Source organism: Pteropus medius, unplaced genomic scaffold (genome assembly GCF_902729225.1).
Source record: "Pteropus medius unplaced genomic scaffold, Ma_sr-lr_union100, whole genome shotgun sequence".
Taxonomy (NCBI): Eukaryota; Metazoa; Chordata; class Mammalia; order Chiroptera; family Pteropodidae; genus Pteropus; species Pteropus medius.
The window spans coordinates 60096-85411 of record NW_024341893.1 but is presented as its reverse complement, the minus strand read 5'-3'; the positions used below and the strand labels follow the sequence as shown (position 1 = coordinate 85411).

The 25316-nt window shown below is 40.5% G+C and overlaps 1 protein-coding gene across 3 annotated transcripts; it reads right to left on the bottom strand.

Moving 5' to 3' along the window:
- Window positions 1-13: 13 nt before the first annotated feature.
- On the bottom strand, window positions 14-24388 carry LOC120595307 (cytochrome P450 2G1). 3 transcript variants are annotated; one of them, XM_039853385.1, is made up of 10 exons: window positions 24123-24388; window positions 8127-8231; window positions 7361-7523; window positions 5846-5995; window positions 4468-4628; window positions 4038-4214; window positions 3160-3301; window positions 1669-1856; window positions 1411-1552; window positions 14-605 (listed from the first exon to the last, which is right to left on the bottom strand). In XM_039853385.1, exons 1-10 carry the CDS (start codon window positions 24291-24293, stop codon window positions 424-426), a joined length of 1581 nt encoding a protein of 526 aa, XP_039709319.1. In that variant the 5' UTR covers window positions 24294-24388; the 3' UTR covers window positions 14-423. The 3 variants fall into 3 exon arrangements, with proteins under 3 accessions (XP_039709319.1, XP_039709328.1, XP_039709337.1); XM_039853394.1 differs by having other exon boundaries at window positions 8127-8228; XM_039853403.1 differs by lacking the exon at window positions 8127-8231.
- Window positions 24389-25316: the final 928 nt, after the last annotated feature.

Here is a 25316-nt window from a genome sequence, read left to right as displayed (position 1 = left end):
CTTGCTACACTCATCAGTCTTGAATTCCTTGTTGCTTTTTTTGGGGGAGGTGCGGATTTGAGAATCAAGGAGAAGGCATTGTGACCCACATTTTGGGCAAAAACAAAGGAATACAATAAAGACATGGCATCTATAACGAGAATTTGGTACAGACAGAAACCCAGCCAGAAGTGATCAAGTTAAAGAAAAATATGCAGGCTTTAGCTGAAATGTTGGATAGGGCACTGCTTTTCTTCTGGATGTAGAAGATATGAAGCTCTATATTTTCAGATGACCCTCGTTGACCTGTGGCCCCGTGACAGTAGTAATAGTGCCTTCTCTTAGGGCTGTCGTGAGAATTTAGAGAGATTAGGATGGATACCCCTGTGTGCCTGGACAGAACTCTATTCTCCGATGGTTCCTTCTGCGCCCAGTTGGGGGCGCTCAGCGGGACATGAGGCAGAGCTCATAGGTCGGGGGGATGTTCCCAAAGCCTGAGACCTTGGGCGTAATATCGATGTCAGCAGGTGGCACCAGCGGGCGTAGGGAGAAGTTTTGAAGAATGGAGGTGAAGTAGAGGAAGAGTTCCATGCGGGCCATGGACTCGCCCAGGCAGACACGCTTTCCTGTGAGCAGAGGGCAGGATGGGAAGGTCAGTCACACTTCACTGAGGTGAAGAGGCGTGGGGAGTCTTCTGACCCTACTACCCCTCTGAGCCTCAGCTGCCTCCTCAGCTTCTCTCAGGTCACGATAATACTCACTTTTTAGGGTTATCATAAAGACTCAGTGTGTTCCTATAGTTAGTGCCCCGCTGGGATATGCCACTCTCAACACTTGGCAGCACTTCCATGATGGTCGGATTCTATCCGGTTCCAAGATGGAACAGTGTAAAGGACTCTCGAATTAGAAGGTTCTGTTCATTTCCATTTCTCAAAGGTTTACAAAATGCCTAATTGCTTTCAGATACTGATGAGGGGGGAAATGAAAGCTCACATTTAAATAGTGCTTACTATTTGTCAGTTACCCTTCCTGTGGTTTGGAGAGATTAATCTTCATTTTGCAGTCGGGGAGCTGAAGGAACTCTCCCATGCTGCATCGTTTGTAAGTGGTGGAGTGAGGTTCTGTTTCCTAACCACTAGTTCTTTTTGTGGTAAAATGGTGGGGGTGAGTAGTTCAGACTGTAGAGTGCAGACAGAGACCATATGTCTGGCAAAACCTAAAATAGTTTCTATTTGGTCCTTAGCAGAAAAAGATTGCTGATCCCTGTTTAGTTACTTTTCTTATTGTCAGAGTCAATGGTCCCAATATTCTATAATTCTGGATTCTAGGATTCTATGAAATAGCACTCAACTTCTCATTCGGACCTGAACATCAGATGGTTGAACATATGTAGCATGATCTTGGGGGGGAACTCAGACCGTAGAAACCTACCAGAGGAAAAAGGTACAAAGGCTTCATTCTTCTTGAAGCAGCCCTGCTCATCCAAGAAGTGTTGGGGGTAGAAGGTATCTGGGTAGCGGAAGTATTTGGGGTCTCTGAGGACGGAGCCAAGCATGGGAAATACATCGGTGCCCTGGGGTGAAAAGGGGGCAGTTAGGAGACATCGGTGTTGGAGTATGGGGTAGGGGACCAGGAGGAGAGAAGGGTGCAATGGAGGGAGAAGGGGCGAGAATGAGGGTGCAACTCTACCTTGGGCAGAAAGTAACCTCGGAAATGAGTGTCCCGAATGACATTATGGGGGACACCCATGGGCACAATATCTGTCAGTCTCTGTATCTCGTGGATCACAGCGTCTGTGTAGGGCATCTTGACTCGGTCATTCACACTTGGGATCCGGTGTGCTCCAATCACCTGGTCAATCTCTTCATGGATCTTGGCTGGAAGGGGCAGAAAACATAGCAGACGAGGACACAGGAGGTGTTTCTAGGGGCCAGGGTTGGGCCATGGGTTGGCCTGTTGATCTTGAGGGAGCAAGCCATGTGTGTTTGGATTGCCTCTTTATTCTTAACACCTGACACAACTGGTGGGGTTAATAAATACTCATCAGACCATGGGGAGGCCTGCAGCCTGGATCCTTGGATGCCAGTTGAGATATTTGGTCTTTATCTTGAAAGCACCAAGGAGCCACGGAGAGTTGATAAATAGGACAGTGCCTTGGTAACACCTGGGCTTTCACACACAGAGTTTTGACAGGATGGGGAAGAGGCACAATAGATAACTAGGACAGGATAGAAGCAAATGACAGCAATTATGTGACAATTAACTTTGTACTTCCTGGTCGAGTGACCTTGGGGCAAATGCCGTTACCTTCTGAGCCCTTGTTTTTTCATCTTCAAAATAGATGTGATGGCCTAACAAGCTCATAGAGTTGTAAAATTTACATAAAATCCAGTATGCAAGTAACTAGGACAGAGCCAAGCACATTAAATATCCGGTTACTTAGATTAGTTAAAGACAATTTGGACAATGGAAAAGAGACTAAAAGAATCTGAGTGAAAACAAGTTAGTCTCTCCCATTGTCTCTACTGGGAGAAATTTGTTGGCTTATTTTGACCTGCATTAGAAGTGAGAAGAACCTTAACTGGGTACTTTCCCTAAGCAAATAATGAGCTCCTCGTTACTGGAGTTACATAGCCAGATCAGACTGCAATTTATTGGAGATGTATTCTATTTGATTCTGAGACTGTAGTCAGTTAAATAATGGCCATCGAAGATATCCACTCATAATCCCTGGAACCAGTGAATATGACCTTAAATGACAAAATGACTTTGCAGATATCATTGAAATAAGGATCTCGAGATATGGAGATTATCCAGAATTACCTAGGTTGGCTCTAAATATAATCAGAAGTGTCTGTATAAGAAGGACGGAGTAGAGAGGGAAAAAAATGGCGTAGATGATAGAGGCTCTGTTCATCCCTCTGGCAACCAAATCAAAGTTGTGTTGTTCTAAGCTACTAAGTTTCTGGCAGTAGATGACAGCAGCCATAATGAACTAGTACAGTCACCCAGTAGAAGATTAATTAAAATGGCCTTCCAAGCCAAAGATTCTGAGATTCTATATCCTGAGATTCTAAATTGTGAAGAGTCTAAGGCCATAGGGTCCTAAGTTTTCAGGTTACACCTTCTTTCCTGTTGGGAATAGGAGTCACTAGGTAAGCAGCTGAGGTGAACACCCACCTTCCACTTCAGGATATTTCATTAGAAGCAGCAATCCATAGCGAAGAGTAGAGCTCACAGTCTCTGTACCCGCAAAGAAGAGGTTGAGAGTGGTGAGGACCAAGTTCTTGAGGTTGAATTCCGTGTGGGGATTATTCTTATCCTGAAAATGAGAGGGATAAAAAATAGAATCACTCCTTTCTGACTTTATCTTCTTATTTTCTTCCTTTGTATATGGTAGGTCTTTGTGAAAACACAATAGGTGGGTAAACCAAATGGGTATCTGGGAGTCAAAAGAGACAGAGCAAAGGTCCTGAGGTGGGAGGATGCCTACTGTATTAGAAGAACAGCAAGGAGGAAGTCAGTGTGGTTGCAGTGGAGTGAACGATGAGAATGGGAAGAGAAGAAAGTAGAGGTTGCCTCGTCAGATTTGAAAGTTCAAGTATAGGAGGGTATATAATTTTAAACTTTCAAGTATTGCTGTTCTATATTAAAAATATACAGATTTCTAAAATTCTAAGACTCTATGATACAGAAGTATTCTGCTTCTAAATTTCTCCTTCTCTAAGACTTTAAACTTTTAAAGATTTTAAATGTCTAGGCTTCTCAAATTCTGAGATTCTAAAAACTCGACAGTTGTAAGTTTTTGACAGTTGTAATAATACTTGATTAGAAAAGTGTAAGCTTTTAAGGTTCCATGTTCTTAAAATTTTTAGATTGGAAGTTTATTTTAGAAGTATAAGAGTTTTTGCCTTTACAGTCTTTATATCTCATCTATAAATAAAAGTAAATCATGTGAAACAACGCTTGCTTTTTTTGACTCTAATGCATCTACAAATGAGTTTAAAGGTGCAGATGAGGCTAGGGATTGAGGCAATGAGAGGAAACGGCTGGAGTACCTGGTGCATCTTGATGAGGAAGCAGTCGATAAAGTCCCGAGGGTTCTGTGGGTCAAGGGATGCCTCGTTTTTCTTGACCCTGGAGGCTACAAAGTCCTTGAGCTCCTCTACCAAGTAGTAGATGCGATTATGTCTTCCTGGCAAATACTGCATGATTCCAGAATACATGTCATATAGCTGTGGGAAATAGGCAAAGGAGGTTTGTCAGCGATGGGCACCCATGACCATCAAGGACTGAGTCTGGAGTCAGATAGCTGGACTCAACATCCAGCACTGGGTCTGAGAACTGAGTGAGTCCATTTGCTTCTTGGGGACTTGGGGCATATTGATATGTGATGAGCCTCCCAGGGTTGTGGGGGTGATTAAGTAAGATAAGCAGGTGCTTAATTAACTGAGGTTGGGAATGGGCTGAGAGGTGGCTGGTGGGCACCTGTGCCCAGGGTGTGCTCATCTCAATGAAACTCTCGTTGATCATCTGCAGCAGCTTCAAGAACTGCTTGTCCTCATAGTCGAAGCGGCTGCCAAAAACGACAGAACTGATGACGTTGGAGACAGTGCGGCTCAGGAGGAAGGTGGGCTCAATGGGAGCACCTGGGTGATGGAAATTGTCTATGTTAGAGGCAGTGACTAGGAGCATGGGGTGTAGAATCATTCAGTCATGGATATGAGTCCCAGCCTCACTGCCTAATAACACATATTAGTTGTTTCATTTCCATGTTTTGAATCTAGATTTCCTAATATGCAAATTGACTTAACAACCACTTCACTGGTTCATGAGGATTCAATATAACTATCGATGTAAAATGCTTAACGCAGTCTTTGCCACGTAGTAAACTCTGAAGAAATGCTGATGGAGCTTAATCACCACTTTTTGGTATTAATATTTAATTGTTTGTGCTAGAGAGTCACAGATTTGGAAAAGAAGTCACAGTAAGGGATACATTAAAAAAAAATAGGATGGATGAATTCCATCTATCTCTATCAATGATTCCATTTCACCTATTAGGAACATCCTTCACTTGGCCGCAAGTGCACCACCTATAAAGCAGGATACTTGACAGGCCAGTGGATTTAGGGATAATATCTCTACAATAATGCCCATATTCACAAATATACCACTTTGCAAATAATTTCTGGGGGTACACGGACATTCAAGGACTTTATGTAGATTATTTAGCATCCAATGGAGCCAAGGCGATAAATCTCTGATTTAGAGAAATTATCGCTATTTCTATCTCTTATCTAGTCATCTCTTTTTTTCTTGGCCTCTATGTGTTTTTTTCTCTAGACCCCAGTGGTTCTAGATCTTATATTTTGGTAAGGATTGGATTCCTTTTTAAAAAGTAATTAAATGAGTATAGAGTTTTAGCTTTCCAAGATGGAATAGTTCTAAAGCTCTATTTTATCTTCACAATGATATGGATATACTCAACACTACTGAAAAGTACACATAGGAATGGCTAGGATGGTAAAAATTTTGTGTTATGTGGTTTTTACACAGTTGTGTGTGTATGTTTGATTCCATCACACACACAAAAAGCACAAACTCACACATTGCCAAAATCTGCATATGATATCAGGAGCTCACAAACTCTCTGAGATTAAAGTTTATGGACAAGTCATCTCTAAGGGCCCTTCATGTTAACTTTTAATACAGAACCTGGGTAGAAATCTCAGTAAATCCTTAATCTTTTTCATCTTCTCCCATTCCAGAGGTTTCTCCCACCAAGGTCCATCTTCTCAAGACTGAGCTCTCTACAACCACCCAGTAACCTTGTAACCCATCCCCGCCCCCGAGACCCGCATACCCTTGCTCTTCCGAAATTCCTCTAGTAGGAAACCAGCTTCTTCCTGGATCCGCTCCTCAATGCTGCGCTTTCCCATCCCAAAGTCTCGGAGGATGGTGAGGGAGAAGCGTCGGAGAATCTTCCATCGCTCTCCATTAGCCAGAGCTACACCTGCCAGAATCCCAGTGTCAGGCTTCTGCCTCCCTCCCCTTCCTGTGTCCAGCCCTGTGCTGAACAAGGATGGAGACAGATTTTGAAAGCTCTAGGCTCTGCTCCAAGGAAAGCTCTTCCCAACCTCCTAGGCTTGATGGGGAGACTAAGGTTCCCTATGTACAGGTCCCTCAAAAACAGTCCAGGATTGTGATGGAGGAAAAGGAATTAGGCTAGTAATGTTTAGGGGTGGTCAAGAAAAGTTTCTTACCAGATAAATACCTGAAACTGGGTAAATAACTGGATAGATGCATAGGAATGTGGAAAGAAGTATAGATAAAATGCCATTTAGAGTACTTAAAATCGGGACACTATCTTTATTTTCTACATACCACTTGGATTCTTTAGATATACACATACACGTGCACGGAAACTCATACCTCTACATCAACATACCTACACAAAAGGAATTACCATGTAGTAAGAAACATTTAGAAATTGTCATATATGCATGGATTGGTGAATTAATTCTTAGAATTTTAATGAAATGATTTTAGTGGATTAATGAATGGAAAGAAGAGTTTACAACAGGAGTAACTGATGGATGGATGAAAGACCTAATGGATAGGTGAATGGTTAATGGATGGATGGTTTGAGATGGTTGGATAAATGGGTGGAAAGATGTATAAATGGAAAGATTAATAGCTGGATGAATGATGGAAGAGTTAATGAAAAAATGAATGGAATGATGGATAGACAGGTAAATGTAAAGTTAATTGATATATATAATATACATATACATATATATATATATACACACATATATATATGTTGGATGGAAAGATACTTGCATTGAAAGTCTAATTAATGAGTGAGTTTTTTGGTGAATGAATGGGACAAGGGAAAAGTGGATGGATGGAAAGTCTGGAAAGAGTAGTGTGAGGCTGCTTGGAATTGAAGGGTGTGGACGATTAGAGATGGATGTATAGATAACACTAGAAATATATCTACCAAAATTAAGGAGGCAGAGACCGATGGGTTGGGTGTGTGTGTTTGTGTAGGAAAATAACAAGTAAAGTTGTCTATGAGGACTCCAGTGAGTACACAGTGTCACTAATCCATTAAAAGTAATAACAAAAGTAATACAGCAGATACTCTAGAGTCAGATGGTTTGGGTTCAAAATAAAATTGTACTACTACTTACTGTTTGATATTACCCAACCTTTCTCACCTTCATTTACAGCTTACTCATTTACAAAATTAGTAAGACATTAATATGTCTCTCAAAGGAGTCAGTGCAATAATTCATGTGGCGTATTTATCAAAGAACCTGGGACATAAGAAGTAAACGATAATACTTTTGTTTTAATTGTTGTTGTTACTTACCATGACCTTGGAAGTTTCGTTCTATTGAAGCCAATTCTCCACGGCCGCTGAACTCATCTGCTCGGTCTACCAGCGCTTCCTTAACTGCTTCATGTCCACATAAAACAACTACCGGCCGGGGACCCATGTACACAGTAAAGACCTGGCCATATTTCTCCCTGAGCTGGGAGTAAAGGAAGACATAGGAGAGGGCTGAAGGGAGCACCAAGTATAGACCAATCAAGGATTTTAGGAGATGAAGATTTCAAGGGGATACAAATGTAGGAATAACATAAAGGTAAGTCCTGGGCTTGGAAGAACTACTGAGACAAAGGCACAGATGCCTTGGCTCTTGTGATCCTGGGCAAGACTCCCCCCATGCCCCAACACTTTCACAAGCCTTAGTTTCCTCATCTGTGAAATGATAGACCTCGATAAGATGAACTCCAAGATCCATGCTTCTCTCTCTAAAATGTTAAATTTCTAGAATCTTAAGATTTCATGATACTAAGTCTCAAAGTTCTATGATAACCAAATTGCAAGAGTGTTTGTGTTTTAGGATATAAGGTACTGTGATTCCAATGTTCTGAGATTGTGAGAGTCTTACGTTCCAGTGTGCTAGGAGTCTGTGTTTCCAAAAGTTTAAGATTCTGGAATTTCAGAGTTCTAAGATTCATAAGTTCTGTGTTTCCAGGAGACTGTGGTTTAGAAGTTAGATGGTTACACATGTATCTTGTCTATAAAACCAGTTGCTTCCAGCTCTAAGAGAGGAGGTAGACAGACTCACCTTCATAAGAGACTGAAAGGTGGCATCCGTACGGATTTGTATTAGGTTTCCCAAGAAGGGTATTGGTGTGGGACCTGGAGGCAGCATTCCCCCCTTGTTGATCTGCTTCCAGGCGATGAGGATGAGCAGACAAGACAAGCAGAGTGCCAGAAAGATGGTGAAGGCCCCTCCCAGCTCCATGGTGCTGGGTCGAGGAGCATCAGATCCTGCCTAAATATCTTCTGAGAAATTGGCTGTGCAGAAATCTGAACACCCTGGGATCCAAGTTTTCCGGGTATGGATACAATCAGAGAACAAGTGCTTTATATGAGGGGTGGTTATATAATCTATAATCTCAAAAGTAATTAGAGATGGATTAAATTCACCTACGGAAATCTACTGGGGCCCTTCCCCTCTCTTCATATTTCCAGTCCTTCAGTTCCTCTTCTTCAGCTTAACTCCTAGTTCAACACCTTGGCAGGGTGTGGGAAGTGATTGAATTTCATTTTTAAGCTATTGTGTTTAGGAATCAAACAATCAGGGTTCAGATTTCAGCTCTATCTTTTCTTCACTGGGTAAGTCACCTAATCCTCTTGGCTTTAGTTTCAGTTTTTAAAAATAATAAAGGCAGTTAGATGAAGATTTAGAAAATAGCAAGAGAAATAACTCAGTTGAAAAGGTTTAATTTGACTATTTTTCTTGTTTCTACTCAAAGTGATATTAAATAGTAATAAAGATTACTTGTGTTGGTTTACCTGAACTTTGCTGGTGTGTGTGTATATGCACCCACGTGCATTTATTGTCAAAGTCTAAGATGTAGAGACCACCTCTGAGTCCCAATCTCTAGAGGAGAAGACCACTCTAGAGGTATGGCCTAGTGATTGCTTTCTGAATAACCTAAACAAATGGTTTACAACTCTTTTTGTACCAAACATTTGTAAATCTTCTTTACTTCCTTAAAACAAAATTCCTGGGTATTATATTTTACCTATTATATTCTACCTATACATATTATTAAACAAAACTTAATGCTCTTCTCATGTGCCTGGATTCTAAGACTTGGAAATTTAATCTCTTAGGGAACGCACAGGTTTTGAAATAAGGCTTGGCTGACTGGGCTGAGGCATCATGTGTCCAGATGTGGTGGGAATTCTGAGAAACTGAATGACTAATAGAGGACCACCTTCTGGATTTTGGATCTCCAGGTAGGATGTTATTTTTGGAGTAAGAATCAGCTCTAGCCTGCCTCTTTGACTCCCCCAGCTGTCACCTCTCCCGTCCATTCTGACCCTTCCCAAAACACACACACACACACACACACACACACACACACACACACACACACACACACACACACACTCTGCATTCAGGACTAGTCTTTTTAATTATCCATGATGCAACGTTGTGGTTGTGAGTCTGGTCTTTCCACTCGAACAGGAAAGGAGAGAGAAAATATCCTTAGAACAGCCCCTGTCACCATCACACTCCAGGCAGGAAACCAGGAGTGGAGGCACAACAATCTGTTGTTTCCCACAGTTTCTGTGTCAATGTCATTTAATGCCATAATCTATGTACCCACTAGGAAATCTCCTTGGTACTTATACCTACTCCCAACTCCTTTTCCACATCCCCTCTCATTGTGAGGCTCCAGCTTGATGTTCTAGCCTAGAATCACAGCATGTCAGAGAGTGAGGAGGCCTTAAAAATATTTTTAGCTCAGAGTTTCTCTAAAGGTATGAAATGTGTAATTCGACCCAGTCCCAGCATGGAGTTTAGACCATCCATTATGAGGTATTACAAGATTCCTTGAAGGGAGGATGCAAGTATGGAGTTAGATATTGCTAGTAGTGATAATAAAAATACTTAACAACAGGTATAACACAGAAAGACACTGGGTGGAGATGGAGCAGAGACCTGGAGGCCTTTTTAGTTGCTGAATAATGGGAATATTAGTGAGGGGTGGTCCTGGAGAAGTGTTTGAGTTAGTTATCTACCAATCTCTGTCAAAAGAAACCCCTAACATCAGGTAGGACCACACCAGCATGTATGCACTGAATTTTAGCCATAGGCATTGCTCCCCAGAAGTTCCCTGCTCCCTTGGGCAGGGATCTCAGCAGAGCTTGTTACAGAACTACTTGGTGAGGGGCAGTGGTGTGGTGCAAAAGCCGATTATTAAATGTCCAGCAATTATATGAACTGGTTGTGAGACACAGCCATTATTAATTAAATTATGTAAACTTAAAATTGAATACATTTTATTTTTAAAAGAAAATAATAAATACTCAAAGCTCTTCACTTTCTATTTTTTTTTTTACCATTAGCTATGCTGTTGAGGTTACTTATTTCTATGGTAAAAATATTATACAATGCTGGGTTCTGCACATCTCTTTCCAACCCCATGTTCAGTGACATCAGGTTGGTAGGTTGCTTGAAATTGGCTGTGATGGATGCATTTACACCACAGAGGTCATAAAACTCTACAAACCAGGACCCCTCCCCACCCCTCAGGACCTGACTGTTAAACATTTACCAGCACATCACTAAGGGTGCATTTTCAGAACTGGAAATCTGGGCTTGGGGTGGATGTTGACAGATGAGCATGGGCAAAGTTCTTCGGGTGCTTGCTGCTGTCATGAAGAGTTCCATGTGCACTGGGACCACTCTGGAAGTCTCTGCCTCCCTGTGGAGGAAGGCGATGAAGAAGAGTGCTTGGCTGGCTCTGGTGTTCCTGCTCTGGATAACTGCACACAAAGAGTAGCACTCTCTGACTTTGGCAACCGACAGACGTGAAGAACATAGAAAAGTGAGTCTCCCTCTCCGAGCCTATCCTCATCTGTATTTTGGGGAGGATAATATTAGTACCTCTTTTATAGAGTTTTTGAAGTGATAACATGCCTGCAAACCTCTTAATGCCGACTTTGGCACATAATAAAGAGCTCAACCAATGGGGGCTTTTAGCATGGTTGGATGGTTGTAAAATGTCATGGTCCTAAAATTCCCTGAGAATAAACCTTGGATATTCTCTGTGCCTCAGTTTCCTCATCTAGAAATGGGACAAAAAGTTGTATTGACCCTTTGGGGTTTGGGGTACTATTCAATGAATTATGGCACACAGCAAGCATTTAATAAATGCTTCTTAAAATGAAAGACTGCTACTGGGACAATGAAGCTGGGACCATGAAAAATTTAGTGGAAAAAGGACATTCATGGCCCTAACCGTAGAAACCTGGAGAAATCTGTTGGTTTCTTTCTTGGCTGCAGTTAGAGGAAGATACCTAGAATATAATTTTTTTCCCTAGGGAGACAAGATAAGTGAACCTGAGAGATCTTCATGTATAGTCCAAGAAGACTCATCATAGGAGGTGTTTTATGAAGTAGTGCCAAGACCAAGCTGAACATCCTCCCCAAGCTAGCATTTTTTTCTGGGATACCATTGTTCTCAGAGTCTTTTGTTCTAATAGTTGAAGATTCCAGAATTCTGTGATTTTAAGTTATCTGTGGACTACGGATTCTTCCCATTGGGAGTGAGGGATCAGTTTTAGAAAAGTGAGGAGCTGTGGGGAGAGGGGATGGATGAACATTTTCCTCTTCATGGATGTTTTCATCAGAAACAGGAAGGTACTGCCAGTGCATAGCTGTTGCCCTCAGTGCCAATAAAAATAAACTTGTAGTTTTAGGAAACAAATTCTAGAAAGTGAGTTTAGTGCAGAGGTCATTTTTCTGTTGGTGAGTGGGAAGGTTAGTAAGTGGGGCTTTTGAATTTCTTCCCTTCTGCTAAGAAAACTTACTCAAACCATGGAAATAAGAGAGTATAATGATTATGGAACATTTTTATGCCAAGCTAAGCATATTTTCTAATAGATCCATTTAAAAATAATCTCACTCCAAAATAGAAAGTCATTTTATTTACACAACTGATCAGAGTCTAAGATTTTTGTAATTCTGTAAAGGTGCTAAGTCATTATGACTATCTTTTCTGTTTGGTAGATAGGATGACCTTTCCCCCAAATTAAAGAAAATTATGCAATAAAATTAGACATTAGCCAGTTTGTATTTAACTTGGAATTTCTTCTTCTTCTTCTTCTTCTTCTTCTTCTTCTTCTTCTTCTTCTTCTTCTTCTTCTTCTTCTTCTTCTTCTTCTTCTTCTTCTTCTTCTTCTTCTTCTTCTTCTTCTTTTCAATGCATATGAAATAGCATGGTTTTATTTGAAAATGAACTCATATAATTTAATATTGTGTATTGCCTGGGACAACCACTAAGAACATTTTCAAAAGAGGTATAAATTGTAAGTCACATGCATAAATAAAATTGCATCATAAAAAATGTTCAATTAAAATCAGAGAGGGCAGAATAAAAGGAAATAAGGAACAATACAACACATAAAAAATAGTTAGCAAGATGGCAGATTTTACCCCAAATATATCAATATTCAGTTTAAATGTGAATAGTCTAAATACACTAAAACAGAGATTGTCAGATTGGATAAAAAGCAATTATTATCTTTATATTGTATATAAAAATATAGTTTCAATATAAAGACTTAGATTTAAAAATCAAAAGAGAGGAACTTTGGAAACATGGCAGAGTGAGAGACTTCCCCAGATCTCTCCCCTTGAAACAACAATAAACCGAACATCTAAAACTCAACAAAAAACACCCCAACTGCACATCAGAACCTCTGAGCATGGGATCTGCACATAAGGTCAGAATCCCGGGTGTCAGGTGGTGGACTGGAAGTAATAAAGAAGCTGCCTCTCTGTAGCTGCTGGAGCTCCTTGCAGGAGAATGATGAGGGGAGAAGAAGCAGCAAGTTCCTGTAGCGAGTTCCCTGAACATTCCTGCCTGGGATAGCTGTGACTGCAGGGCCCAGACATTAGGGCAGAAAGCAGAGAAGCGGGAAGGGACTGCAGAGGAACAACAGCTGATTTTTGCCACGGTTGCAAAACTGAGGCTGAGCCACAGACCCCAATCCCCAACTCAGAGGGCCCCTCCCTCCATACCCTCCGAGACCAATCACAGCGGAGCCCCAAGGGAATCTGAGCAAACACTGCCAACACTGTCACTGACACTGACAGGGACTGAAACTGAGGGTAGTGGGCGTGATTAAATATCTACAAATAAATTTAAAAAGCATTATTAAGACTTTATATAAAGCAGGATCTAAGAGGCTTAGACGCTACCTACTGGAAACCAAAAGAAAACACCTTCTTTGCAACAGACTAAAGAGACCTTTATATAATAAATCTTCTTTCTGGAAAAAACAGTAGAATACACTTCCATTAATGCCAAGGTGGAGAAATAGTCCATTAAACACCATGAACAACCAAGGTTACAAGGCATCTAAGAAAGGGAAAAATCTCCAGAAAATATTCTTACAGACATAAAAATATGCGACTTAAATGACAGAATATTCAGGATGGTACAGCTGAAAAAATTCAATGAGATCCAAAAAGACTCAAATCAACAATTTCAGGAATTGAAAAAACAACTAGATGAGCAGAACAAAGAGATTGAAACACTCAAAAGGAACCAAATAGAACTTCTGGAGGTGAAGAATACACTGCAAGAGTCGAAAAATGAAATAGCAAGCTTGGGAAATAGACCAAATGGAGGACAGAATCAGCGATATCGAAGACAGAAATCTAGAAATAAATCAGAAGGAAGAAGAGAGAAACTGAAGAATGAAAAATAATGAAAGAGAAATTCAAGAACTAGCTGATACCACCAGGAGAGGAAACATAAGAATAATGGGCATTATCGAAGGTGAGGAAAAGAAACAGGGATTAGAAAGCATTTTCAGACAAATAGTTGACGAGAATTTCCCAAAACTAAGGAATGAGCTAAAACTTGGAATTCAAGAAGTCAACAGAACACACAATTATCTCAACCCCAAAAGGCCTTCACCAAGACACATTGTATTAAAATTATCAAAAATCTCCAACAAAGAGAATTCTCAAGGCAACCAGGGAGAGAAAAAAAAACAGTAACATAAAAAGGTAAACCCATTGGATTATCCTCGGACTTCTCAGCACAAACCTTACAAGCCAGAAAGGAATGGAATCAAATATTTAAACTATTAAGTAAAAGGAACTACCAGCCTAGAATAATGTATCCAGCTAAGCTCTTCTTTAGATATGAAGGAAAAATTAAGACTTTTCCAGACTTACAAAAATTGAGGAAATTCTCCACTATGAGGCCTGCACTACAGGAAATACTGACAGGGGTCAGTTCACCTAAAACAAAATGACAAAAAAAAAAATACCATAATTAGGAGTAAAGTGACTATCAGGCAAATAGAAGCAGAGGGGTGCAACTCTTACTAAGAACAGGTGTTATAAGCTTAAATAATAATAAGAGAATTGTTATAACAAGGTAGTAATGAACGTTCAGCATACATAGGAACAAATTGAGATAACAATGACTGAAATTGGGGAGATTCAAAGATACAAATTCGCAAAGGGGAATGGAGATAAGGCACGTGCAAAAGAAAATGGATGACTGTATATATATAACTATCTTTTACATATTCATAACGGTAGCCACATGCCAAAGATTCAGAACCATTGTATATAACATAAAGCAAGAAGGACCAGAGGGAAAACCCACAAAAGCCAACCAAAATAAAGAAAACACAAGCACAAGGACAAGGAAGCAATGGGAACACTGAGCTACCAGAAAGCAAAAGATAAAATGGCTATAAAAAGACCTCATATTTCAATGATCACCCTAAATGTAAATGGACTGAACTCACCAATAAAAAGGCACAGAGTTGCAGAATGGATCAAAAAACAAAACCCAACCATATGCTGCCTCCAGGAGACACATCTCAGCTCCAAAGACAAATATAGACTCAGGGCGAAAGGGTGGAAAATGACATTTCAAGCAAATGGCATTCAGAGAAAAGTGGGAGTAGCAGTACTAATATCAGATGAAATAGACTTCAAAATAAAAAAGGTAAAGAAAGACACTGAGGGACACTTCATAATGATAAAGGGAATCATGAACCAAGAAAACATAACACTTATTAATATCTATGCTCCCAATCAGGGGGCCCCAAAATATGTAAAGCAATTACTAACAGAACTAAAGGGAGAAGCAGACCAAAACACTATCGTAGTAGGGGACCTAAATACTCCCCTGTCGGATACAGACAGATTATCCAAACAGAAAATCAATAAGGAAATAACATCCTTAAATGATACATTAGACCAACTGGACATAATTGACATTTACAGAGCCTTCCATTCCAAAACAACGCCTTATACATTCTTCTCTAGTGCATATGGAACATTCTCAAGAATACACCACAGAGATATTAATAAGTGGGACACAGAGATAGCCTCAACAAATATGAGAGGGTTGAAATCATACCAACCATATTCTCTGATCATAATGCTTTGAAACTAGAGATCAACTGCAGAAAGAAATTAGGAAGAACCACAAATATATAGAGATTAAAGAACATGCTACTGAAGAATAACTGGGTCAGAGAAGAAATAAAAAGAGAGATCAAGAGATACATAGAAATGAATGATAATGATAGTACAACATATCAAAACTATTGGGGCATAGCAAAAGTGGTCATAAGAGGAAAGTTCCTATCATAAGAAACCTATTTCCAAAAAGAAGAACGAGCCATAATAAACAAGTTAATGCTTCATCTTAAAAAACTAGAAAAGGAAGAACAAATGAAGCCTAAAGTCAGCAGAAAGAAAGAAGTAATCAAAATTAGAGTAGAAATAAATGAAATTAAAAACAAACAAACGAAAAGATAGAAAAAATAAATGCAACAAAGAGCTGATTCTTTGAGAAGGTTGATAAAATTGACAACCCCCTGGCTAGACTCATTAAAGAAAAAAGAGAAAGGACACAAACAAAATCAGGGATGAAAGAGGGGAAATTATGACTGACATAGCAGGAATACAAAGAATCATACAAGAATACTATGAAAAAGTATATAACACCAAATTTAATAACCTGGAAGAAATGAACCAGTACTTAGAAAAATACAACCTTCCTAGACTGAATCAAGAAGAACTGGAAAATCTAAATAGACCAATCAGCAGTATGGAAATTGAAACAATCATCAAAAACCTACCAAAATGTAAAAGTCCAGGACCAGATGGCTTCACCAGTGAATTCTACCAAACATTCAAAGATTTAATACCTATTCTCCTCAAACTCTTCCAAAAAATCGAAGAGGAGGCAATACTTTCCAACACATTTTATGAAGCCAATATTACTCTGATACCAAAAGCCGGTAAAGATAACACACAAAAAAAGAAAACTACAGACCACTATTTCTCATGAACACAGATGCAAAAATCCTAAATAAGATACTAGCGAACCGAATACAGCAACATATTAAAAAGATTATATATCACGATCAAGTGGGCTTCATCTCAGAGGCAAAGGGATGGTTCAATATATACAAATCAATTAATGTGATACACCACATAAATAAATTAAAAAATAAGAATCATATGATCATATCAATAGATGCAGAAAAAGCCTTTGACAAGATACAGAATCCATTTATGATCAAATCGCTTAACAAAATCGGTATAGAAGGAAAGTATCTCAACATAATAAAGGCCATATTGACAAACCCTCGACCAACATTATACTTAATGGTGAAAAGCTAAAAACCTTCCCTCTAAGATCAGGAACAAGGCAAGGCTGTCCACTATCGCCACTGTTTTTCAATATAACATTGGAGGTCCTAGCGAGTGCATTCAGGCAAAAGAAAGATATAAAAGGCATCCAAATAGCAAATAGGAAACGAAGAAGTCAAACTGTCACTATTTGTAGATGACATGATTCTCTCTATAGAAAACCCTAAAGACTCCACAAGAACAGTACTAGAAAGAATAAGTAAATACAGTAAAGTCTCTGGATACAAAATCAACGTTCAAAAATCCATAGCTTTCCTATACTCTAATAGCGAAGTGTCAGAGAAAGAAATGGAAAAAATAATTCCTTTTGCAATTGCAACAAAAAGGATAAAATATCTAGGAATAAATTTAATGAAACAAGTGAAGGACCTACATAATGAAAACTACAAGACCCTATTAAAAGAAATTGAAGAAGATACAAAGAAATAGAAAGATATTCCATGTTCTTGGATTGGAGGAATCAACATAGTTAAAATGACCATATTACCTAAAGCATTATACGGATTTAATGCAATTCCCATCAAAATCTCATCAGCATTTTTTAAAGAAATAGAACAAAAAAATCATCAGATTTGTATGGAAACACAAAAGATCCTGAGCTGCCAAAGCCATCCTGAGAAAAAAGAACGAGGCTGGCGGCATCACGCTGCCTGACTTCAAATTATACTACAAAGCAACAGTAATCAAAACGGCATGGTACTGGCAGCAAAACAGATACACGGACCAGTGGAACAGAATCGAGAGTCCAGAAGTAAACCCATATTTATATGGGCAAATAATTTTCGACAAGGAAGCCAAAAACATACAGTGAAGAAAAGAAAGCTTTTTCAATAAATGGTGCTGGGAAAATTGGAAAGCCACCTGCAAAAGAATGAAACTAGACTGTTGTCTATCACCACAAACCAAAATTAACTCAAAATGGATTAAGGACCTAAATATAAGACCTGAAACAATAAAATGCATAGAAGAAAACATAGGAGCTAAACTGAAGAACCTTGGACTTAAAGAGGATTTTATGAATTTGACCTCAAAAGCAAGAGAAGTAAAAGCTAAAATAAATGAATGGGGACATGGTTCCATAGTGTGGCAGTTAGCACATCTGCTTTACACGCAGAAGGTCCTGGGCTTGTGCCCCAGTGGAGTCATGGTCCATGGTCTACGGCCATGCCACCCTGAAAAAGCCCAATGTCTGATCTTGGAGGCTAAGCAGGTTAGGGCCTGGTTAGTCCTTGGAAGGGAGACCACCTAGGAAGACTAGGTGCTGTAGGCATAAATAAATTAAAAAAATAAATAATAAATAAATAAATAAATAAATAAATAAATAAATAAATAAAAGGAATGAGACTACATCAAACTAAAAAGCTTCTGCTCAGCAAAAGAAATCGTCGACAAGGTAAAGAGAGAACCATCTGGATGGGAAAATAAATTTGCAAGCAACACCTCCAATAAGGGCCTAATATCTGAAATATACAAAGAACTCATACGACTCAGTAACAACAACAACAACAAAATGATCCAATCAAAGACTGGGCGAGGACCTGAACAGACATTTTTTCCTAGAGGACATACAAATGGCCAACAAATATTTGAAAAGATGCTCAACATCGCTAGCTATTAGGGAAATGCAAATCAAAACCACAATGAGATACCATCTCACACCTGTTGGAATAGCTATAATCAATGGAACAAATAATAACAAATGTTGGAGAGGATGCGGAGAAAAAGGAACCCTCATACACTGCTGGTGGGACTGCAAATTGGTACAGCGACTATGGAAAACAGTATGGAGGTTCCTCAAAATCTAAGAATTGATCTACCATATGACCAGCAATACCTCTACAGGGTATTTACCCCAAAGACTTGAAAACCCATACCCAAAAAGATATTTGCACACCGATGTTCATGGCAGCATTATTCACAGTGGCCAGGACATGGAAGCAAACAAAGTGTCCTATGATAGATGATTGGCTAAAGAAGCTGTGGTACATATATACAATGGAATATTACTCAGCCATAAGAAGAGATGAAATACTGCTATTTGCGACATGGGCAGACCTCGAGATAATCGTGTTATGCACAATAAGCCAGACAGAAAAAGTTGAAAATCACATGATATCACTTATATGTGGGATACAAACCTAAAAGCAACGAATGAGCAGGACAAACAAACAGAGACTCATAGACATGGACTATAGGCTAATGGTTACCAGAGGACTGTAGACTAATGGTTACTAATCTATAGTGGTTATAGTGGTTACTAGTTGGGTGGGGGAGGAGGGGAGAGGTAGATGGGGTAAAGTAATCAAATATATGGTAGCTGAAGGAAACTAGACTTTGGGTGGTAATCACAAAGTAGAATATGCAGATGTCAAATGATAATGTACACCTGAAGATGATATAATTGTATTAACCAATGTTACCCCAATAAACTTAATTTAAAAAAAAATCAAAAGAATGGAGAAAGATATGCCATGCAAACCTAATTCAAGAAAAGCCGGAGCAGCTATATTAATTTTGGACAATGTAGATTTCAGAATAAAGATTATCAAAGACAAAGAGGGACATTACATAATGAAAAAGGGATATATTCTTCATGAAGATGTAACAATCCTAATCTGTATGCACATAACAATTTACCTTCAAAATACATAAGACAAAAATTAATAGATCTGAAAGGAGAAATGAACAAACAACAGTTATAGTTGGGAATGTCAGCATTCCTCTCTCAGTAATTGACAGAACAAGTAAGCAGAAAACTGGTAAGATTGTAGATGACCAAACAGCATTATCGACCAAATTGGCCAACATTGCATTCATAAAAGTCTCCATCCAACAGTAGTAGAATATACTTTCTTCTCAAATAAGCATGAAACATTTACTAAGATAGACCACATTCTTGGCTGGAAAATAAATCTTGACAAATTATTAAAACAATAGAAATAATATGTTGTGCATTCTTGGACCATAAAGGAATTAAACTAGAAATTAATTTTAAAAAAATTGTAGAAAAATATATGTATATATTTGCAACAAAACAATACATTAACCCATGGGTTATTAGCATGAGTCAAAGAGAAAGTCTCAAAGGTAACTAAAAATATTTGAGCTAGATAAAAATCAGAATTGTGGGATACAGTTGAGTCATACTTAAGGGAATTTACAGCATTGAAAGCATATATTAGGAAAGAAGATCTAAAATCACCTAAGTATTTATTTTAGGAAACTAGACAAAGTAGAGCAAATTAAAGTAAGCAGAAGGAAGTAATAATAAAGTATTAAAGCAGAAATCAATGAATTCAATATTCTGGGGAGATAGAATCAATAAAACGAAAAGCTGACTCTTTTAAAAATTGATCTAGACAGGTTAATGGGGAAAAAAAGAAAAGAAGACGCAAATTGCCAATATTAGAAACGAAAGAGGGGACATAATTACTGATCTACAGACATCACGAAGATAATCGGGGACTATTATATACAACTCTATGTCATAAATTCAAACATCTCAATGAAACATACCAATTCTTTGAAGGACGTAAATTATCAAAACTCACAAAAGAAGAAATAGATAGCTGAAATAGTGCTGCGTGTATGAAAGAAATTGCAGTTGTAGTTGAAAACCTGAAGAAGGAGAAGAAGGAGGAGAAGATGGAGGAGAAAGAGGAAAAGAATGAGGGGGAGGTGGGAGGAGAAACCTAGAGGCTCAGATGGTTTCCCTGGTGAAGTCTACCAAACACTTAAATAAGAAATAAAACCAATTCTCAACAGACTCTTCCAGAAGAAGGGCGAGCACTTCTCAACTTATCATGAGGCTGGCATTGCTCTAATACTGAAAACAGACAAGACACTATAAGAAAACTACAGACCAATAGCTCTCATAAACAGACATTAAAAATCCTTAGCAAAAAACATTAACACATTAAGTCGAACAATATAGAAAAAGAATAATACATCACACACAAAAAAAAACCCAATGTATTTAACCATATTAAAAAATAAGGGAAAAGGTGATCGTTTATATGCAAGAAAAGAGCTTTTGACAAAATTCAGTATCTATTTATGACACATAAATTCAGCAAATTAAGAATACAGGCAACTCTCTTAATCTAATAAGGATATCTGTGAAAAACCTACAGGTAAAATCATACTTAATGGTGAACGACTAAATCCTCTCTCCCTAAGGTCTGGAACGAGACGAAGATGTTCTTCTCAGTTTTATTCGCCATCATACTGGCAGTGCTAGCTAATGCAATAAGGCGAGACAAAGAAATAAACAGTATACAAATAGGAAAGGAAGAAATACAACTGTGCTTATTTGCAGATGACATGAATGTCTCTATAGATTGGATTGGTAGTTAACCTCTGCCCAGAAACCCTGCACCCCAGTCTGCCTTTCACCTTCCCAGGACCCAGCAACTAAAGGATTAACCCATGACCCAGCCAGGGCCTATTTGATTGGTTGGTGCCCCAGGCCATACAGATGGTTAATATCTATACTCTTGAGTCCGGTCAGATCTCCCTGGAATCGCAACTGGAGAATCATTCTTCTTCAACCTGCTGTTTGTCTCTTGACAATTTCCCCCAAAGAACTACCCTGAACCACCCAATTAGTAGACATGAAGGGCAAGCGATGGCCCTCTGGCGGTGATTGTGAATCTGAAAAATCGTAACATCATTAAGCCTCTTGGGAAACTGCTCAGTGGGATTTACTGAAGCAGAAAGTTCGCACGTCCTTCATGATTCATCAGCTTCACTCCTAGCTACGTACCCCAAAAATGAGTACTTGCGTTCACCTACATAAAGAACAAGGAGATTCATCGAAACCTTATCAATAAAATGTTCAGTACCGTCAATAGAGGATAACTATATAGTGACACAGCCATGCCATGGAATACTACACGGCAATGAAAAAGAACAAACCACAGCTACACCCAACAACACAAATGAAACTCACAAGCATCCTGTTGAGCATAAGTAACCAGATGCAAAAGAGTCCATAATTCTATTTATATGAAGTTCAAAAACAGGTAACACTAACCCGTGCTGTCAGGATAGTGGGAGGGTAGTGACTGGACGGGAACTTGATGGGGGTTCCTGGGGATGGGTCTGTTATTGCTTATGTGTATGTGATTTATGTGAGCATGTTTGTTTAAGAAAATTCACTGAGCTGAGTACTCAAGATTTGTGCACTTATTAGGGTGATATTAAACTTCAGTAAAAAAAAGTTAACTTATAATCATAAAAAGGTTAAGCTTACTGAAAAATGTCTTACACTGATCTGCAAAGCCTACTCACTGGTCTCCCTACTCCCGTTCCTGTCCCTTCTGCAATCATTTCACCACCGACCCCAAAGTAATCTGATTAAAGTGTCAATTAAGTAATATCCCTGACCTGCTCCAAGCCCTCAGGTGCTCCTGCCTCAGCGAGAATAAGATCTGAAGTCTCTACCACGGTCCACGCAGCTCTGCATGACGTGGCCCCGTCACCCCTCTGCTTCTCCCCCACTCGCCCTGTGCACACTCAGATTCAGCCTCCACGTTGTCCCCAAAACATGCTGAGCTTGCTCCTGCTTCTGGGTTCTTGCACCAACACTTGCCTCTCCCTGACGCCTTCCCCCTGCATCTTTAAGGTCTCTGCCCAGAGATAAAGCAGGACGGAGCCTTTGCAATCCAAAGCAGCTCCCACCACGTTCTAAAATAGTACCCTGCTTTCTTGGAATCAGAGCTCGCCTCTATCTCATATTTCCTTATCGGTTTATTTTGTATGCCCTGCCCAATGCCATACCTAGAACATTCCCAAGCACACATAAGATGCCCAGTAAATAAGTTACCTTTGAATGAGTGCATAGAAGAATGAGTGGATCAAATTAGCTGCCGTTTAAGGAGCATTCACGGTCCACTCTATGCAGTGTCCCAAGTTACTCTCACAACCGTCTTACGAGGCACTCGTTCTTACTGTCACAAAGCCAGAGCTGTCTGACTCCAGAGGACTTGGGAGCATATCGGGGAATGGAGGAGAGGACGGCCCCCTCCCCAAACTGTCCCATCAAGACGCCCAGTAGCTCGTGCCCTCTCCTTCCTCGTTCCCTCTCTCCCTCCCCCGCTCTCCCTCTCCCCTTCTGCTCCTCTCCTTCTCCCTCTCCGTCCCTCCCTCTCTTTTGAAAGATTCTTAGAAGAGCTTTAAGGGTCTGGAATTCTCAAATTTTAATGCAAAACTGTGTGTGGATGTTGGGAGGGGAGGGAGCCCACAACTTTAATCAGATTCTTAATGGATTTCGGGATCTTGGTTATTCCAAACTGTTAGGCAGCTTCAGTTTATGAGGACACTGGAGGTAAAGGACCGCTGTGCCACCCCGGCCTCCTCTTTGTGAAGTCCCAGCCGTGTGACTGTGGACGAGTGCTTTCTTCAAGCTAAGACTCACTGCCTGTACCTTTAAGATGAGGATAACACTTAGGCCACAGGGTTCTTGTGAACAAGACATGACGAATTCTTCTACCGATGTAGGTAAATCTTAGCCACATAAATCCAGAAATTTGCGGGAAAGCACGGTACACTGTGGTACGTTGAAAACAACGAGAGCTAAATAATGCCTACTTAAGGTCTCCGCATATGTGATAAAACTCTGTTAAAAACAAAGGAATGACAAGCCCAAGATTCAGGAGCGTGGTCACCATGCCGTGAGGGAGGGGTGGAGACGGACGGAGAAGCAGGACACAGCTGGAAGTTGCTGTCATGTCTCAGTTTTCCCATCAGGAAGTGGGTTCATGGGCAGGGATTACATTATTGATTAATAAGTGGACGTTCAAACATGAAAGCACCCAGGAACGCAGGGATACAGAGCCTAGTCGATACTCCCTAATGTCAGCTGTTATGTTATATCGCTCGCCGGTAAGCAAACTCCTCCTGGCCTGCTACGTGCCTTCCTCTCCATCCATGTCCTGGCCCTGCCATGAACCAGTCTTTGCCCTCTTTCGTTGGCAGAGGAAAAACCTGTTTGGCTAGTGCCACTGCCTCCTTTTATCTCTCTTCCCGGGGCAGGCAGGTGCCCAGGGACTTCATAGACAGTGGCAGAAGATGTGAAATTCTATACCCAATTCTCACGCCACGACACCGCCTCACGCCCACTTGCCCACTCCTGGGACAGCACCCATGCACTTCCAACCAAGCGGGACGCCTCTGACTGTCTGGCCACCATCCACCGTGCTTTGTTCCCATGTCTTTTATGGCACCAAACTTCACGTGACCCACCCCTGAGCCTGGAAGTGTGCCTTTCTCCTTCTGGTGAGTGACCCTCAAGTTCAGAGACTGCGAGTCATCCTTAGACCCCCTCCATTTGCAGCTCACCTGCAGGAGGAATTTGAGTTGGCCTCTTCTGCCCATCTGCAGAATGTTCCCAAAGAAGGGCAGAGGACGGGGGCCTGGTGGGAGGCGGCCACGTGCCTTTGTGTGGCGCTTGGCCAGGAGAAGCAAGAGTCCTGTGAGGAGAGCCAGGAGGAGGAGGACACTGAGCTCCATGGTCCCAGACTGACTGCCTTCCAGCCCACGACAGTCTCAAGCCGGGCCTTTTATCCTAAGCCTGCCCCCTAACTCGGTTATGTAACCTCATCCATTCGCTATGGTCCCTCTCATCATTGTCCCAGAGCGAGACCTTGAAAGAAAGGTGCTGAGAGTTCATACTTCCTGCTCAGGCAGCCCAATGACCTGCTCACTCCCCTCCCACATGCCCCAGGAGATACTGTGGTGGTTAACAAGGTCAATGGGAATGAGTGTTCACTCACATGCACACACACACACGTGTGTTTGTTTTTGTGGGTGTAGTGAGCATGCACTGTCTACATGTAGCCTTGTTTGTGTGTTGACGCTTGCATGTTTGTCCAGGCCTGCTTGCATCTGTGTGTATGCTTCTATGATTTTTGTACATGAAGATGGTTTTTTTATTTTTGCAAATGTGTGATGTGTTTCTGTGCATGAGTTGGCATGTGCTCATGTCCATTTTTGCACGTGTGCAGGCTTATATATATTTCTGTGGGTTCAATTGGAAAGGGATGTTTGCATTGCCGTGGTGGTGATCATGGTGCGTGTCCCTGTGTGTGAGCCTGTGTGTGCTTATGTGTTTGCGTGTCTCCCTGTCCTGGTGTTTGTAGGGCCTTTGGGTGCTCAGGAAGATTCATTCCTTTAGTCGTCTGTTCTTCTCCATCCTTTCCGTGACAGCCACGGGTAGGAGTTATGGGAGAAACAGAAGGAGTGGAGAGAGACACAGAACCGGGAGACACAGAGGTGGAGGGTGTCAGGCTGGAAAAGAGAAAGACCGAGCCCGGCAGGGGGAAGTTTGGGACCTCTGGATCTTTGATAGCTCTGACCAGCACCAGCTGGCTCTCTTACTGCCTCTGGCTCTGTCTTCACAGTGTGCATCCATGTGTCTCTTGCTCTCTCTCTATGTGTCTCATTGTCACTGTGTTCCCCTTTAGACTCTGAGCTCCAGACGCATAGAGACTGGGTCCAGTCAGACTGATGTCCACTGGGCTGGTATCTTTCTCC

Bases quoted from the DNA above. Each gene is read 5' to 3' on its own strand.
- LOC120595307 (XM_039853385.1), bottom strand. From the start codon at position 24,293: ATGGAGCTCAGTGTCCTCCTCCTCCTGGCTCTCCTCACAGGACTCTTG. The intron at 5,996-7,360 runs GTAAGTAACAAC...GGATTCTGGCAG, and splicing joins ACGAAACTTCCAAGGTCATG to GTGTAGCTCTGGCTAATGGA. The intron at 1,857-3,159 runs GTGGGTGTTCAC...TGCCCCTTCCAG, and splicing joins GAAATATCCTGAAGTGGAAG to CCAAGATCCATGAAGAGATT.